The 16,163-nt window shown below is 42.1% G+C and overlaps 2 protein-coding genes across 3 annotated transcripts; one reads left to right on the top strand and one right to left on the bottom strand.

Moving 5' to 3' along the window:
* Window positions 1–366: 366 nt before the first annotated feature.
* ttc34 (tetratricopeptide repeat domain 34) lies at window positions 367–7,555 on the top strand. Its single transcript, XM_058644105.1, has 8 exons — window positions 367–442; window positions 1,391–3,145; window positions 3,365–3,587; window positions 3,831–4,023; window positions 4,287–4,453; window positions 5,280–5,553; window positions 5,688–5,902; window positions 6,574–7,555. Exons 2-8 carry the CDS (start codon window positions 1,428–1,430, stop codon window positions 7,117–7,119), a joined length of 3,336 nt encoding a protein of 1,111 aa, XP_058500088.1. The 5' UTR covers window positions 367–442; window positions 1,391–1,427; the 3' UTR covers window positions 7,120–7,555.
* Window positions 7,556–7,793: 238 nt separating this feature from the next.
* On the bottom strand, window positions 7,794–15,407 carry alas2 (aminolevulinate, delta-, synthase 2). 2 transcript variants are annotated; one of them, XM_058644106.1, is made up of 10 exons: window positions 15,316–15,407; window positions 13,420–13,760; window positions 13,183–13,278; window positions 12,786–13,008; window positions 12,430–12,614; window positions 12,062–12,241; window positions 10,763–10,927; window positions 9,663–9,931; window positions 9,094–9,256; window positions 7,794–8,223 (listed from the first exon to the last, which is right to left on the bottom strand). In XM_058644106.1, exons 2-10 carry the CDS (start codon window positions 13,748–13,750, stop codon window positions 8,060–8,062), a joined length of 1,776 nt encoding a protein of 591 aa, XP_058500089.1. In that variant the 5' UTR covers window positions 13,751–13,760; window positions 15,316–15,407; the 3' UTR covers window positions 7,794–8,059. The 2 variants fall into 2 exon arrangements, with proteins under 2 accessions (XP_058500089.1, XP_058500090.1); XM_058644107.1 differs by lacking the exon at window positions 13,183–13,278.
* Window positions 15,408–16,163: the final 756 nt, after the last annotated feature.

Raw genomic sequence — 16,163 nt, 5'->3', positions numbered from 1 at the left:
TGTTATATTTGTGGTGTATGTTATTGTCTCCTACTACAGGGACGATGCTATAGAAGAAGAATATTAATAAATCATGTTGCTGGAGTTAAAGGGTAATTTAATATAATTTAATTATAATTTAAAGGTTTATTTTAGAAATTTGGCATGAAAGTAACTCACCAAAGTCACAAATACACGTAATTACACACTGTTTAAATACACTTTATTTAAACAGTACATTTACTTTTCTCGCTTGTGTCGTGTGTAGAAGCAACAGATGTCAGGGTTTTTTTGTGTGAAAAAAAGAAATAGGAATAACAGAAGAGGACAGCGTTAGTGGTTTCCATGGAAACGGGACCCGCGTTCTCGAGAACAACTGCTCGCGCTCTCGGTGACCGTCCCGGACGTCCAACAGAGGCGACATTAGCAGGAGGGAATTCCCTGTCCTGTGAAGCTTGTTGCGGTTTGTTTGGTTTTTATTATTATCATTATCACTGTCATCTCTTTTCTTCATCTTTTTGTCTTTCCACCTGTAACAGGCGCAAATGCGGGGGTAAAAAAAAAAAAAAAAAAAAAAAAGCTTCATTGCTGCGGTATTTGTTGAATGAGTGAACACACAGCGTTGTCCTGGCAACTTCGAGGCGACAGCTATTGAATTACAAAAATGGGGGCCCACGCAGGTTTTCTGTTCTTTGGAAATTCAGAAAAATGAACGAGCTCGTTTCCTCATACAGACTTCGAAAAGTCGCCGATTTTGGCCGGTTTTGTTTTGTTCTAGTTTTGTTGGGACTGTTAGCAACACAAGTCAGAGGAGGAGGAGGGACGTGGGTTAGCTGAGGTGTGTCTGATAGAGGAAAACCTCTATGCAGATAATAATAATAATAAAAAAAACCTTATTTAATCTTTTTTTTAACCAAAGCACAACAGCATTTTTTTAAATTGCTTAAAATGTCAAATTCCAATCACTGATGCTAGTGCTTAATTGGTCTACTCCCACCCACTTAAATGCTTTCATAAAGGCTTATGTTTACCCCTCGACTACTCCGCTCATCATCGGATTGTCGTCACCCCGCACGAGACAATCCAGACTACTTTGTGTCTCGTTCAACGCTGGTGGAATGACCGACTGAGCGCTACCAGCAATCTTCAAGAAGCTCCTGAAGACCCAGCTCTTCCAAGAGCATCTTCTGTCCTAGCACTTACCCTCCCCTCTCCCTTGCATGATCTCCTTCTGCACTTGGATCCACTTCTGCACTCTCGCCCTCTGTCAGTCCACTGTTCCTATCTAGTGGATGTCTTCTATGTAGCTTATTCCTCTTTTCTAAGTCGCTTTGGATAAAAGTGTCTGCTTAATGCTTAAATGTAAATGTAGTCCCTAACAGTAAAGTAAAGTTGTCTTCACTGTGAACAGGTGAGGAGAGCAGTTTGAAAGAGCCCGCTGTCTGGTCATGGCTGCTCCCCTTCAACTTGGAGTGAATGTTTCACAGCTTTGTGAGGATGCAGAAAAGTACCTTGAGGCAGGAGACCTGGGGAGAGCCACATCTCTCTACATGTCTGCCTTCAGGACCCACGCTGCCTCCACCATGTCCCACATGCGAAAACTGGAGAAGCTCTGCCTGGATGGGGTGATTTTAACCCTTGAAAGTTGGCTTGACAGTCATGGTGAGAACCAGCCTGCTGAAAGTCTCAATAAAGGTTTGGTGGCTGTGTTTCTGTCCACACTCTGCCCCAACAATCTGTCAGCCACCATTTTCAAAATGGAGTCTCTTCTTCAGAGTGGCAGGCATGGCTGCGAGGAGATTTTTGCTCGCTGCACGGCCCTGCTTGAAGGAAAGAGAAGCCCTCATCCAGAGGGGATGACTCGCATGGTCTTGGACATAACTCGTGCTCTGGCCTGCTTGTTGGCAGAGCCTCATAGTATTAAGGGTTTGAAGCTTTACCTTGAAGCTTACCAGAGTAACAAATCTGAAATTGTCATGCTTGTGAAAACCAGACAGACTCAGCATATATCAAAAATAGTGAAGGCTTTCATTATTCAAATACAACCCCTTCATCCCACTCTGATGTTGGACAGCACATCTGCAGTAACGAAGAGTGAGAATGAGCGGCTCAGCGCGGGTACTTCCTCTGCAATGTTTGAGTTTTTGATGGCTATTTCGCCCGATAACACAGAAGTGCAGGAACTTCAAGCAGCACATTTGTTTTTGACAGCCAGGTTTGTGGAGAGTGCAGAAGTGTACTCTGCTCTCCTGCATCAAGGTCATTGCCAGACGATGTCAGAGAGTAGATTAGACCAGCCTTTCAAAGACAGTCTTGAGAGGAGAGCAAGGCTCTTAACCAGTCGAGCGGCTGCCTGGTTCTCGGCAGGTGGGCATACTGCAGCGGCATGTAGCGATCTTGGGGAGGCATTTGAGATCCACCCTGCCACGGCCCGGATTTATTTTCAAAGGCTCTTCACAGATCATGGTACAGGGTTGGCTACCCGAAGCCATCTCCGTCAGCAGGCAGAGAGAGGTCTATGTGGTTACAGAGAGAAGGTCCTCATGCGTCCAGACCTTCGGTCCACTGAAGGGGTTGAACTCCTAGACCCTGTGATCACTCAGTTACGTGCTCTGTGCCATTTGGAGCCTGACGGAGGAGGAAGAGAGCTCAGGATACGACTTGCTGACTGTCTTCTCCTCAGAGGGGAAAACAAGGAGTCCCTCTCCATCTGTAGCCAGCTAGCTGCCGCCAAAGGTCAGCAGAGCTATCAAAACACAGTGCAGGTTCTCCGTGGATATGCAAGACTGCTTTCTGATGACCACAAGGGGGCATTAGAAGACTTCCAGGCTGTGATTGAACACAACACCCCTCACCCATCCAGCTGTGTGCGGGCACTCTGTGGCAGGGGGCTCCTACGCATGATGAGTGGTTTAAACTACCTCACAGCTCTTGACTATGTGACAGCAAGCCGGCTTCATTCTCAGGAAACAGCAGTGACTGTTCGCTGTTTGGTGCCATGGAACTGTCGGGGACTGCTGTTTACTGTTTTAGTGGAGCAGGGACGAGTCATGCTGGAGGGGACCGGAGAGAAAGAGTTCAAGTCCACATCTACTAAAGACTCCCAGCAGCTTCAGAAGGACAATCTGCAGCATGTTCTGTCAAAGAGAGACAATGACAGATTAGGGTATGTTGTTTGTCTTTTTCACAGGCATGTGTAACATCTGTGCTTTCTGTAAACAGACAAGTCAGAATGTCTGAAAAAGGCTGATTTTATGTAACCTAACTAACATCTGAACTGCATTATACAACTTTCCCCAGACATTTAGCTGGCTGTGTGTGATCTGTAGAAGTCCTTTCTCTGATATTTGCTTTATGCTGCACCTTTTCCCACTCTTTGCATTAGAATTCCTACTGGAGTTCACTCCTTGGCAGTGCTGCTGATGGAGCTCCAGCCAGGGGCTGATGGGCCTCAGATCCTGGCAGCAGATGCCTTGTACCAGCTCGGCAGAGTGGAGGAGGCTTACCGGCTACTGCTCTCTGTTGCACCCACCAGTGCACGCGCACCCATTCTGGCTCGCCTCACCCTGCTGCAGCTGCACAGAGGCTTTCTGTATGACACCAATCAGGTATATATAGTAGGATTAGGGCAGAATCCTTAAGTGATGACTAATGACTAGAGGAACCATTGATTCTTCGAAGTAGATAGGCATCTTCCTACCACATTTAAATAAGTCTTAACCTCAAATGATCAGCTGAGCAGAATGACGTCTTTCTCTGTGCACATTATTTTAATGGAATGCATTAGTAACACAGACTTTGCTGCTTTCACAGTGTAAGATACTTTTTTTAATATCACATTTTCCCTGCAGCTCCTGAAGAAGCTCATTCAGTGCGGTGATACGAGCTGCTTGCGCTCCCTACTGGCGGTGGCAAAACTCAAGGACCGGACATTGCTACATAGACACTGTCACTCTGCTGCAAAACGTATCCTGGAAGACTCGCAAGAGGAGAGCGCTATCAGGGAGGCTGTGGCTTATCTCTCAGTTGCCATCATGGCATCTGGTAATTGATGAGATTTTGATATGTGACCCGATTTGGATTGTAGACCTGATCAACACCAGTTGAACACCATTTAAATCTTGATAGGAATGATCACAGGGATAATGTTTAGCAGAGAAAGGTCTACTTAGAGTAGTCAATTCCATTTCAGTGCACATTATATATCATAGAGCTAAAATATGATAATATTGTGAATAACAGGGATTTGATTCCTGTTATTCACTGTTATTCCCTGTTATTTATATGACATAAATGTGCTTTTTAAGGTGGTGAGGCAGCAGACTCGTTGTTGGAAAGAGCCAGGTGCTATGTGCTGCTGGGCCAACGAAAGACGGCCATCTTTGATTTCAGTGCCATTATAAAGGATCACCCAAAACATGTCCAGGCCCTCTGTGGAAGAGGCTTCACCTATTTGATGTTGAATCAGGAAAAGGTATTTTTGAGTTGAGATATTATCAAATGCTTAATTGCATGTTAAAAGTCCCATTTTAGTCAGACTAAGGCAATAATTCAGTTTTCTTCATGTCATGTAAACCCATTCGTCTGACTAAAGTTGAACTAGTCTTTGTCGGACTAACATGCCTAGATAATGCAAATCATAGTCAGATTACTCCTGCATTTATCAGACTATTCAGACTTGGAGTTCTGCGCGTGCACCAACATTTCCTCCCCAAACTTGGACCCAGAAGTAGAAGGAGACAGCTTATAAACTGCAGCACTCTTGCCGGAAAAGAACAAACAATACAATGGCATCGACTTGAGCGGAAGCTACGGAAAAGACTCACTTTTGAATTACATACAGAAACATACAGAACCACAGCACAACCTGCAGAGGCGCAGTCTGATGTACACAGCCAATGAATTGATTTTCTCCTCCTCATGTATTGTCAGATTGCCTGTCTTAGTCCGACTATGGCGTTAGCTTGATTAAACTGTACATTCAAATGTACTGACTGAGGAAAACAGAGGATCATGTTATGTGAACTCATTTAGCAGTGGGCTAAATCAAATGCTCATGTGTTTATTTTTAAAGGTTATGCACTGATGTTACAACAATATAAGGTAATTATCTCAGGAGTCACAATATTTAAGATACAAGTACATGGGAGAATGTGGCCAAACACTATTTCATGTTGGCAGAGGAACTAACTAACACTTCAGGGTATGAAAAGCTATTCAATTTAAATGTTGGCTGAGGTTTCTGGTGCCACTGCACGTGTATGTTTAGGATAACTCAAAGGCGTTTTTCTTTACCACAGGAATGCACTCACGATATCCTGACAGCACTACAGATAAACACTGACACTGTCATCAAAGACATCGTGTCACTGAAGGACAAGGCGCGGAAGCTCGTCTGTGATTGGCTGCATCAGTTCTGTCGGACCAATCTGTTGGACATCGTTGACACTCACACCATCCCCTGCCATGAAGAGCAGCTCAGAGAGGCTTTTATAATTGGTGGAGCTTTGATAAGGACCGACTGCAGAGACCCCAGATGGCATCTCCTCTATGTGGACGCACTCTTAGCCAAAGGTGAGATATCAGTGGAAATGATGGTCGGAGATGAGGTTGTGTGATGTTTTCGTTTGAATAAAAACAGCTTCTGAAGCTTGCACTTCTTGTTCACAGTAGCCCTTACTCCCGCTGTTGTGGTCCATCTGCTTCAGGTGAAGTAAAGGCTGCAGGCGCTCATCTGTGCCAGGTGTTTGGCCAGGAGCCAAGAGATGCGGTGGCTCAGGCCAGGTTGGGTGTGGTGGAGGCCTGGCAGCAGAACTACCACAGCGCAGCACGCAGGCTCAGCAAAGTGACAGAGAGAGATCCATCCAGTCGGGACTTCTTACTGGCACTGATCCCATTCAATCAGCGCAAACATATTGCACAGGTAAATCTCAATGGTGGAATCCTAATTTATTCATAGTGTGGAGTGTTTGCCATAGGCAACATGATTTCTTTTGTGGTAATGGCAGCCTTATTTTATTCTACTATCGTCAGACATTTAAACACAGGGGATATAATGTGCCCACATTTCTTGTTTTAGCTTGATAAAAAGCACGACAATTCATTATTGAATAGAATTAAATTTAAAGTAAACCAGTACTGTAAGAGGGAACATGCCTTTAGGTTTATATGTATTTTCTAAAGGGAATTTATGAGGTGGATAAAAGCAATAACACAAACACACACACACACACAATAATCATAGGTGTGTGGACATAGGACAACAAGAACATATAGATGTACAACCAAACTTGACATAATATGATCCCAATCTAATTTCAAGTACTGGAAATAAAGTACAATCGGTATAGTGCAGTCAAGAATTCACTGAAGTCCAACTTGTGGTGTCGTTTGTATCATAAATCTGTGATTTTATTTCCTTATTTATTCCTTATTTATTGTTCTTATGTAATGAAGCCTTTTTTTTTAATGCTCCACAATTTAATTTGCTTGACAAAGCCAGTATTTTCATTTCTTACTACAGCTCAAGTGTTGTCATAGTATTTGTGTATTTAATAATGCCAGATTCATTGATCAGCACTGATATTGTAACAGGCAGCAGCCCTGGAGGCCAGCACCATGTCCTCAGGTGGTCATTGGGATCAGGCACTCACACTCCTCACTGTAGCAGTGACAGTAGCGGGCGATCACAGGCTCCACTATCTTCGCCAAAGGGCTGCATGCCTGGCTCAGCTGGGCTTACATGAGCGGGCTGTCACTGACCTGGACACAATTATCCAGAAACACAGTGGATCCAACTCCAGCTGCTCATATGAACATCAAGTGTGGGCGGAGGACATGTGTCGGCGAGGTCGCAGCCTGGTGCTCTGTTCCAGAGAAGCAGCAGCTCTAGAGGATTTCACGCAGGCCCTGCAGCTCCACAGGGAACAGGCCCTCCACTGTGTGGAGACTGGATTGGGGAGGCAGCGTCTGGGTGAATGCTTCCTGCGGGGGGCGCTGCAGCACTACGGGGAGCAGCAGCTCAGTAAAGCCTGGACATTTATTGAATGCGGCCTCATTGTTGATGGTGAGAACACAGAACTCCGCAGACTGAGGGCAAAGGTCAAAAGGGAAGTGGCCAGCCCTTGCAATGTCAACTAATGCAAAAAGTGTGAAAAGGAGCTTCAGCTGAGCTTCTAGAATGTAGCCATGTTAGTGCCTGTACATGTGTTTGGTATTATGGAGAAACCAGCTAACCAGCTAACCAACTAATGAAGAATCTTCCATAATCTTAATAGGAGATTTACTGTACTTGTTCTTTAAGCACACAGTATTACAGTATTAAATATAATCACAGAACAACAGTATATTGGATATGAGAGGAGACTGTGACTCATAGATATTTGCAACACCAACATTTTATTGAATTATCCCTTTATTTCATTAGCCAGTAAAATTTGGGAGTTCATATGTTTGATGACGGAAATATAGGTAAGCTAATTATTTTGGAAATGGGAACAAAATAGGATGAGTATATGTTAAAAGGAGATTATATGGTTATCGATAATGGGATTATACCTTTTCATCTGAAGTTGCAGGGCCAGCAGAATGCAAAGCCCAAAAAGGAGGTGAAGCCCACTCACTTACTCAACTGCTCTGTATAAGATCAGTCTCACCTGAGGAAGATCTACATTGGATCGAAACTTTGTGTCCTTTTTGTTTTTTGTGGCAGTGGTGTAAGAATTTGGGCTCTACTTCCTTTTTGAAAAAGGAAATCATCCAACATAAAAAGTGAGCAACAAGTCTTAGTTAGAAATAAAATATTTAAGAAAGTGCCAGGTGTGCAGGTTTTATTTCAAACTAGAGGAGGCACAATTTTCCCAAATAATATCAATCATAACAATTTTGAATCCATAAATACAGGAAAACATTCAATTCTGGAATTAAGTCCGTACCATGGACACGAAAGACACTGTAGTTAAACACAAATGTGGAGTTAGTGCATTGGAGCGCCTAGAATAAAGTTTTTAAATGATGTCAACAATAGCATTGGATTCATACACACACTGTCATGTATGTAGAGAAATTCATTTGTACTTTGTTATGCAGACACAGTGATGTATTGTGGCTCCATGTTGCCGAAGTAAGACTTTTCCCATTCACTCATGAGGTCGAAATGCAGCGGACGTTCACAGAAGTTGCAGGAAGCCGAGGCGGGTATGTTGAGCATGAGCCCCGCCTCCTGCCACACCTCCACCAGCGAATCTGTGAATGAAACAAACATTAACATGAGCGAGCCAATAAATGCCAATGTGTATTTCACAGTCACATATTGCTGCTCTGGTCATTTTAGTGTGTTGGACTATTTAAGAGACCCATGTGTCACTAAGTAAAACACCTCACCTTATCCCCTGTATAGGTTCAGTGTGTAAGAATTAGTGAAATCTAATGGTGAGACTGTAGATTGTAACAAATGCATCAGGGCACTACAGTGGCCTTTGCATATCAGAAAAGATGCACTACTCGGCTCTACTCTACTCAGTTTGGTATCAGGCCCGTCGTTTTCCATGACTATGATACCTCCTAGATGTGGACGGGTTCGTGATAGCACGGCTGCACGAATTTGCTGTGATTTTGTTTTATACATGACACACAAATAAGTGACAAGCAAAGCTGTTGTTTTCGGTGTACTGAATCATTAGTTCATTAAAAATGACCCGAGCGCAGACTCCGTCTGACACAGACACTGAGCTAAAATACGGCGGAACAGGTTGTGATTCGGCTCAGGATAGCCAGCTTTCGGCAGAGCTGTCGCTAAATACACCAGATCTATGTTGGATTTGGACAAGATTTTTTATTCTTTTTAACTGATCTACAGTTAGGCATTGTTCGGTTTGATTCCTGTCTCGGACGTCGCACTCATGACTCTTCCAGTCAAAACGCTCTGCTCAGCAAAAAAAAAACACTCGAGCCGAGCCGAGCTGTGTCAGAACGGTATAATTAGCTTTCAAAAGTTAAACCGATGTGGTGGCCAGTTTGTCATAAGTAGTGAATTCAAATTCTGCCAATAAATTCCCCTAAATGTCTGTCTGTTGTTGTATGGCAGCTGACAGAAGTAAGGATCTTTTCACTCACCCACAAAGTATTTCATCATGGTGGGGTTGTGATGAGGAGACGGAGCCAGGCGCAGCAGTTCCTCACCGCGATTCACTGTGGGGTAGTTGATGGCCTGGACATAGATGTCGTGTCTCTCCAGCATTTTGTCACACACCTTGGTGTTCAGCTCAGCATTGCCCACCTAGAAAATGCACCAAAGAAATACCATGGAAAAGGCTGGCACAGAAATGTATGATACCAGGCGTATACGTCATAACATTATTATTTGTATATATAACTTTCGCCTTTAGAAGTGTTTTGTATGTATGTATATATATATGCTGCAGTGCTTAATTTTTTGTCTGTCTTGCAGTAGTCTCACTTTCTGAGCGACTTGCCTGATGTCACCAGGCAAGATCTAAACACTGCTAGACTGAGAAGCGAGGGAAATCTTGTGGCGCTGATAGGCTGAATCAGTATTGTTTGAACTCACAAATGCCGGACATCTGTTTATATTCAAAAGTCACACACGGCAGCTTTAAAGACACAGTGACATCAAAGAGAGATAATGTAGTAGTGAATGCCGCAGCAGTGCTCCATCTTCATACCCGTATGGGGATGATGTGGCTGGGGCAGTTGACCACAGGCAGGCCGTTGTCCATGAGAAGCTGCCTCATGTGTTTGACGTTCCTCTGGTGAGCTCTGCGGAGCGCCTGCCCCTCGGGGCTCTTTAGGACCCGCACAGACTCCAGGGCTCCAGACAGGACCATGGGCGGCAGGGCAGTGGTGAAGATGAAGCCTGCTGCGTAGGAGCGCACTGTGTCCACCAGGGCGGCGTTGCTGGCAATGTAGCCTCCCACACAGCCAAAGGCCTTTCCTGGAAGAGAACAGTAAGGAGAGAGGACATGATCGGTGATGGGAGGTTACTTACATTTAGTAACAGTACTGTTACTAAACATTTGTATAATGTCATACAACTTCCTGATTCAATACATGTTATGCAATGTTTTTGTATGGCTGTCAGGTGCTTTGGTAGATTCCCGTCATTACCTTTTAATGCTTTAAAAAAGAGTTTTGTTTGGCTGCTGATCACTGGATTAGAGTCTTACTTTTTTAAGTCTGTATGTTTACCTAAAAGCTCAATTGTTTGATATGTGATTCATTGGTTATTTTCTGGATGCCATAACATCATAACAACCTGTCAATTTGTGTGTATTCAATTTTCATTTCCATTTAGGCCTGTTGTTATTTTGCCACAAATTATGACGTCCGGTGTTGTTATTGACGATTCTGTAAAACTTGTCTCTTAAACTAATCTATTGTCCAAACAGTGTGTGTGTGTGTGTGTGTGTGGTTGACAGGGAGTGACCTTACAGTTGTCGTAAAGATCGATGATGGTTTTATCAGTTTGACCAGAGAGGGAGTAAAGCTGGCACCCATCCTATAAAATCCTCTGGTTCCTTCGGTGAGAGCTCACTTTTAATTCTGTCCTCTGTCACAGCAGCATCATGTTTGTTGAGGGCTATAACCACTGCGCTGCCAGTGTGTGTGTATGGGAGTTTGGCCAAGAGGAGAGCCAATTAATCTATGACCGTTGAAGCCGTTTGCCTTGCCCGCCTTTGCCTTTCCAGAGTGGACATGGATGTGAGTGTTTTTTTACTGATCAAGAAACATGTGAATTTGAATGCACATTATAAAGGATACTCACCCAAGGTCCCAGACACAATGTCAATCTTGTGCATTACATTGTCCCTCTCTCCCACTCCAGCTCCATGGTGTCCATACAGGCCCACGGCATGAACTTCATCGACAAATGTCAGCGCTCCGTAACGGTGAGCTACATCACACAGCTCTTCCAGAGGACATATGGCACCTAAAAATGCCCCAGAGAATAAAATGGTATAATTAGAATTTTGCAGTTTAGGTGAACCGCAGGGGATCAGCGCTGCAAATGTCACCATTTAAAATGGAGAACACACAGGATGAGGGGAAATGTATTTATAGAACTGCTCTCATGACCCGAGACTGAATAACATTGAACATTTATTTAGAAAACTGCTTTTTGAGCTTTTATTTTCCTGGATGCAGTCATCCAGTCACCCCATCACTCAGTTTGTGTTTTATGAAGCTGTCACTAGTGTGATAAAAAGCCGGGCGGGCGGAGGGTGTGGTGGGCTGCTATTTGACAGTGATGAATTACAGATACTGTAAACTGAATAATTGTAGATTTTATAAATACCCTGCCAGCCACAAGGTTTACAACACCCTATTTTCTTTTCCAGTTATTATAAGCATTTTGGAAACTCCTAATATGTCAAAACAACAACAAAAAAATCACCAAAACCCAGAAAATTCAACAAATGTCATGAAAAGCTGGGAAAAAATAAATTTACAATGGTGTCTGTCTGTCTACCTGCACAATACTGTGTGCTGTGTGAGTGGTGGGGGAAAATGAAGTCTCCAGACTTAAACCTCATGGAACTTGTTTGTGATGAAATAGACTGTTAAAGCAAAGTGCAACATGTTCATGTGGAATTAATTGGTCAAATTTTGCTTGAATAATCATCACATTCCTTATAATATAGTGTACATGTGGATTATTGGTATTTATTGGTATTTCGTGCATTTCTTGTGATTTCAGAAAACAACAAAGATTCATGAGATTTATATGGGTTGTGTGCCGAATACTGCATTCCATCCTTTTTTTATTCTCACTAACATTGGATAATAATTACAGTTATCAAATGCCTAATATACTGGCGGAATTGTAAGTCTTAGGGCTGAAGCCACCAATATGCTATAAATCAAATCAAATATCATATATGTGTATATATATATATATATATATATATATACATATATATATATATATACTGTACATATATATATAATATTCTATATTTTTCAATGACCATACTTAAAGACATAAAACATATCACCCTTCATAAATAATAAAACTAAAAACAATGTTGATGAAGTAAATCAAATCTTAAGTCCTCTGTCTTACCATCCATTGAGTGCACAGTCTCAAATGCCACTATTTTAGGAGTCTCGGGGTCCGAGCGCTGCAGCAGTTCCTCCAGGTGTCGGCTGTCATTGTGGCGGAAGATGAAACGCTTGGCTCCGCTGTTCCTGATGCCCTGAATCATCGATGCGTGGTTCCCTGCATCTGAATAGATCTCACACCCTGTACAGCACAGTGAACACAACATCAGCCCACTGGAGATGACTTTGCTCATCAACCCTGAGGTGTTCTTCCCCTCTCTACACAATCTATGAATGAGATGCAGAAATGACAGAGCATCTGGAAATGTGACAGTAGCATCCCCGCAGGAGTTTTCCCCCCCGAGTATCATCATCCAAATCAATAATTACCAGGCAGCATTTTAGCCAAAGTGAAGAGGGTGGAGTCATTTGCCACAAAGCAGGAGGAGAAAACCAGAGCTCCTTCTTTCTGGTGCAACTGGGCGAGCTCCTTCTCCAGAGATACATGATAGTTACTGGTGCCTGAGATGTTCCTGGTCCCACCAGCACCTGCACCATGTCTTTCCAGAGCATCTCTGAGGAGGTCCAGAATGGAATGTAAAAAAAAACCCAGAATCACATCATCAATACGATGAAAGGTTTCCTAAATGTACTACCCACGAAAGTACACCATCTCTCCACCAAGTGTTCTACTTTGCCTTACTTCACATTTGACCTAAACTTGACCTAAACACTGGGGTCTTTACCTGATCGCACCGATGACCCTCGGGTGGCGACTCATGCCCAGATAGTCGTTGCTGCACCAGACTGACACCTTGGATCCCTCTCGGCCAGAGATGGAGTAATCGTCTGCAAAGGGGAAGACCTCAGCGCTCCTGTTCACCGTCTTGAAAACTCTGTACGTGTGGTCCTGCTTTTTCTCAGCTATCTTCTCGACGAAGAAGCGGTCGTAGTCGTAGCTGGGTCCAACTGCGGGAGTGATGGATTTGTTTTTTTTAAATGAAATTAACAACATCTGCCGGGCAAACAAAATCACGTGTGTGAATGTTCTCAGTCATCCACGTCATTGTATTATAAAGAGTGGAGATATAGGCGCTCTTTATAGTACAATGTTTTAAATCCTTTTTCTCTGTAAGAACATACCCATGTTATCTTTGAGGAGGTGGCTGACAGTTTTGTCTCGAATTGATGTTGCGAGGGTTGACATTTTTAAACCTTTCAACAGAGAAGTCATCAAACCTGTAAAAGAGGAGTGCGAGTCTGTCACGTTCTCAGATCGTTACAGTTTTGTCCTGGATTTTCAGTGTTGTTTTGGCGTCTGGCCAGTTAAAGCTCATGTATGTTCATGTAGCGTCAGTGCAGTGGTTTGACTCCGCCTACCTTCTTTGACATCCTCCTGAACTTCAGGACTGGCTTCGACCAAACCCATCTGAGAGGTGACGAAGGGGCAGCCCTGGGACACGGACACTGCCATCTGAGTGGCCCTTTGAGCAGACATCTTCCTTTGCTCCACTGTTAGGTGGTGGTCAGGCTTCAGTTTGGTGGGCGACACACTCAGCTTGGTATTCAGAGAGGCCGGGCCGCTGACTGTGATCTGGCGGGCGATGATGGGGCACTGATCAGCCATAGACAGCAAGGCGGCGCCGGTCCTCCTCAAAGCTGGCTTGGGGACGGACTTCAAGAAGGGGCAGTGGTGAAGAAAGGCAGCCATGGTACTGCAGCTAAAAACACATGTAAATGACATTGTTAGGACCCAGCACCTGTAATATATTTACTTGGAGTAAGGATGTTTTATATATATCCTATATTTAGTTTTTTGTTGCCTCTACAGACTACTTTTGAAATTAAATACTGAACTTAAATTGCAAAAAGTGTCCCATTTTGGGTCAAAGCCCTTCTTCAGACCTGGCATGTCACTTAGTCGGTGATAACACTGGTGTGCGGACACCGCTATTGAATCCTGCCCAGCACCCAGGGTTTAGTTGACATGGTTAAAATGTTCAAAGAAGATTGAAATATTTATGGTGGTCCAGGTTAACTCCAGAGAGCGGCAGATGCCTCGCGCAGGGTGTGGCAAGGTTGCTGCCACTTATCTTTCCTCCGCAGGCGCTCGTGAGCTGCTGTGACTGACGTCATCAGATGAGGCTGATTAGGAGTAGCTAGAGAATAATGATCCTCTAAAAACACAGCGAAGGGAATAATCGACTGTACATTTTTTTTATGTAAAATGGTGGAGGTGAAGAATGAAGTTTGGCTGAACTAGTCTTCCACCGATTTATGTTAAAATTCTTTATTCACACTTTCATTTGCTGATGAGCCCTTGTTTACACCAAGAGATCAGCTGTATAATTTCCCTAACAATACCCTGTGGTCTGAAGATAAGGCAATTCTGAGAATCTGTGTATTTCTCTTGTGGTCAGATGTTATCTTCAGTCAAAACTTAATTTCATCCTTTGTTGGATTTCATGATTTTCATGTCTTTTTTTGGAACTTTTTTGATCACTTAGAAAAGAAAGGCACATTGTCCTTAAGTTGACTATGCGTTAACATACAGTAAATATACATATGTGTATATATATATGTATATATATATACTGTATATGTATATATACATATATATATACACATATGTATATGTACTGTATGTTAAAGCATATATATATATATATATATATATATATATATATATATATATATAAACTTTATATTCAGGCTTTTTTGAACAAAATCTTTTACTGTACATGGTATGTTCCCTGAATAAATAAATAAAACAAAGCCCAAACATAAAGCACACACACACATAACCATTTCAGCTTCAACCATTACTGAAATTTAAAATAATAGTGTGTAAAACATTCAATACACATGGACACAGACTCATTATGTCAGTGCAATGATGACATTTTATTAAAATGTTTAAAATTAAAAAAACATTTTTTTTTTTACGTTTGCTCTCGTTATGTCCTGGTACAAAGTATCTTTGTTTATTATCGCATATTTCTAATTTGATAATACACATTTTATTCAATTCCTTTATATTATGTACCATATTACATGTTATCGTTATCATCTGTATTTTACTACTTTTTTTTTATTATTTTACACAATATAGTTTAACTGGTAAATAACAATAACTGCCTTACTAATTGTAATAATAATTAACAGAATAATAATATTAATAATGACAATATTAGCAATAATAATAACAACAACAATAATAATATTATTATTAATAGACGTGTTATGATCAGAAGTTGAGTGTGTCAGGAAGCTCACCTGTTGACCTGCACTGAGGACGAACTTCCAAACAGCAACTAGACAGATGGTCAGGAGGTGGTGACAGTTAATGGTCAGCTAGTTGAAGAGCATTATGCAATCAGCTTTAATCCCACCCCCTTGGAGGTGTCACAGCTTCAGAGAAGGGGGGCATGCAGGGAGTTGTGAGTGCATGTGTGTATCTATGGGAGGTGCAAAGATGCTGATAAGGTTACATCAAGGTTGTGCCTCTGTGAAAAGCTATACGACACACATAAATGTGGATTTAAAAACAAAAAATAATACTTGCAGTTTCTCTATACATGTTTACAAAAACACAACAGAACTTCAAGCGCAACATGACTACATGAGTATATGAACACACAAACACAGTGAAATAAGTGTATTGTGTAGAGTTGTATGTAAACATTATGCTGCAGTCAAGGAGGAAACACTTAAAAATAGTAAATTATTCACAATTTGAATGTTGAATTTGTAAAATGTGTAATAAACAGGACAAAAACATCAACAAATGTTGTGAAATACTGTGTTTTTACATATTACATTCAGTATTTTACATCAGATCTCACCTCAGAGCTTAAATATAATGGTTACATGTATTTATTATTAATTATTATTATTATACAAATATTAACCCTTAACAATATCACGTGTTACCAGTAATACGACTTTTTGAACACACACACACACACACACACACTGCATCATTTTTAAAGATCATATCAGGTCAATTTTGCTAAAAACAAGCTGAGAATTGAATTGGCAGGAAATACACAGCCAGTTATATATCAGATATATCTCAAAACGTTTGTTTAGACTCCTCTGTTTTTAGATTATTTTTATTCCAC

This window comes from Solea solea, chromosome 11 (genome assembly GCF_958295425.1).
Source record: "Solea solea chromosome 11, fSolSol10.1, whole genome shotgun sequence".
Classification (NCBI taxonomy): domain Eukaryota; kingdom Metazoa; phylum Chordata; class Actinopteri; order Pleuronectiformes; family Soleidae; genus Solea; species Solea solea.
Note: the sequence above shows the minus strand (reverse complement) of the source record. Positions and strands in the feature narration are given on the sequence as shown.

Excerpts from the sequence above, each read along its gene's own strand:
- ttc34 (XM_058644105.1), top strand. The coding sequence starts at position 1,428 with ATGGCTGCTCCCCTTCAACTTGGAGTGAATGTTTCACAGCTTTGTGAG. Across the intron at positions 4,024-4,286 it reads AGTTGCCATCATGGCATCTG|GTGGTGAGGCAGCAGACTCG; the intron begins GTAATTGATGAG and ends GTGCTTTTTAAG. Across the intron at positions 4,454-5,279 it reads TGATGTTGAATCAGGAAAAG|GAATGCACTCACGATATCCT; the intron begins GTATTTTTGAGT and ends TCTTTACCACAG.
- alas2 (XM_058644106.1), bottom strand. The coding sequence starts at position 13,750 with ATGGCTGCCTTTCTTCACCACTGCCCCTTCTTGAAGTCCGTCCCCAAG. Across the intron at positions 12,615-12,785 it reads AGGGTCATCGGTGCGATCAG|AGATGCTCTGGAAAGACATG; the intron begins GTAAAGACCCCA and ends GGACCTCCTCAG. Across the intron at positions 9,257-9,662 it reads GCCACATCATCCCCATACGG|GTGGGCAATGCTGAGCTGAA; the intron begins GTATGAAGATGG and ends TGCATTTTCTAG.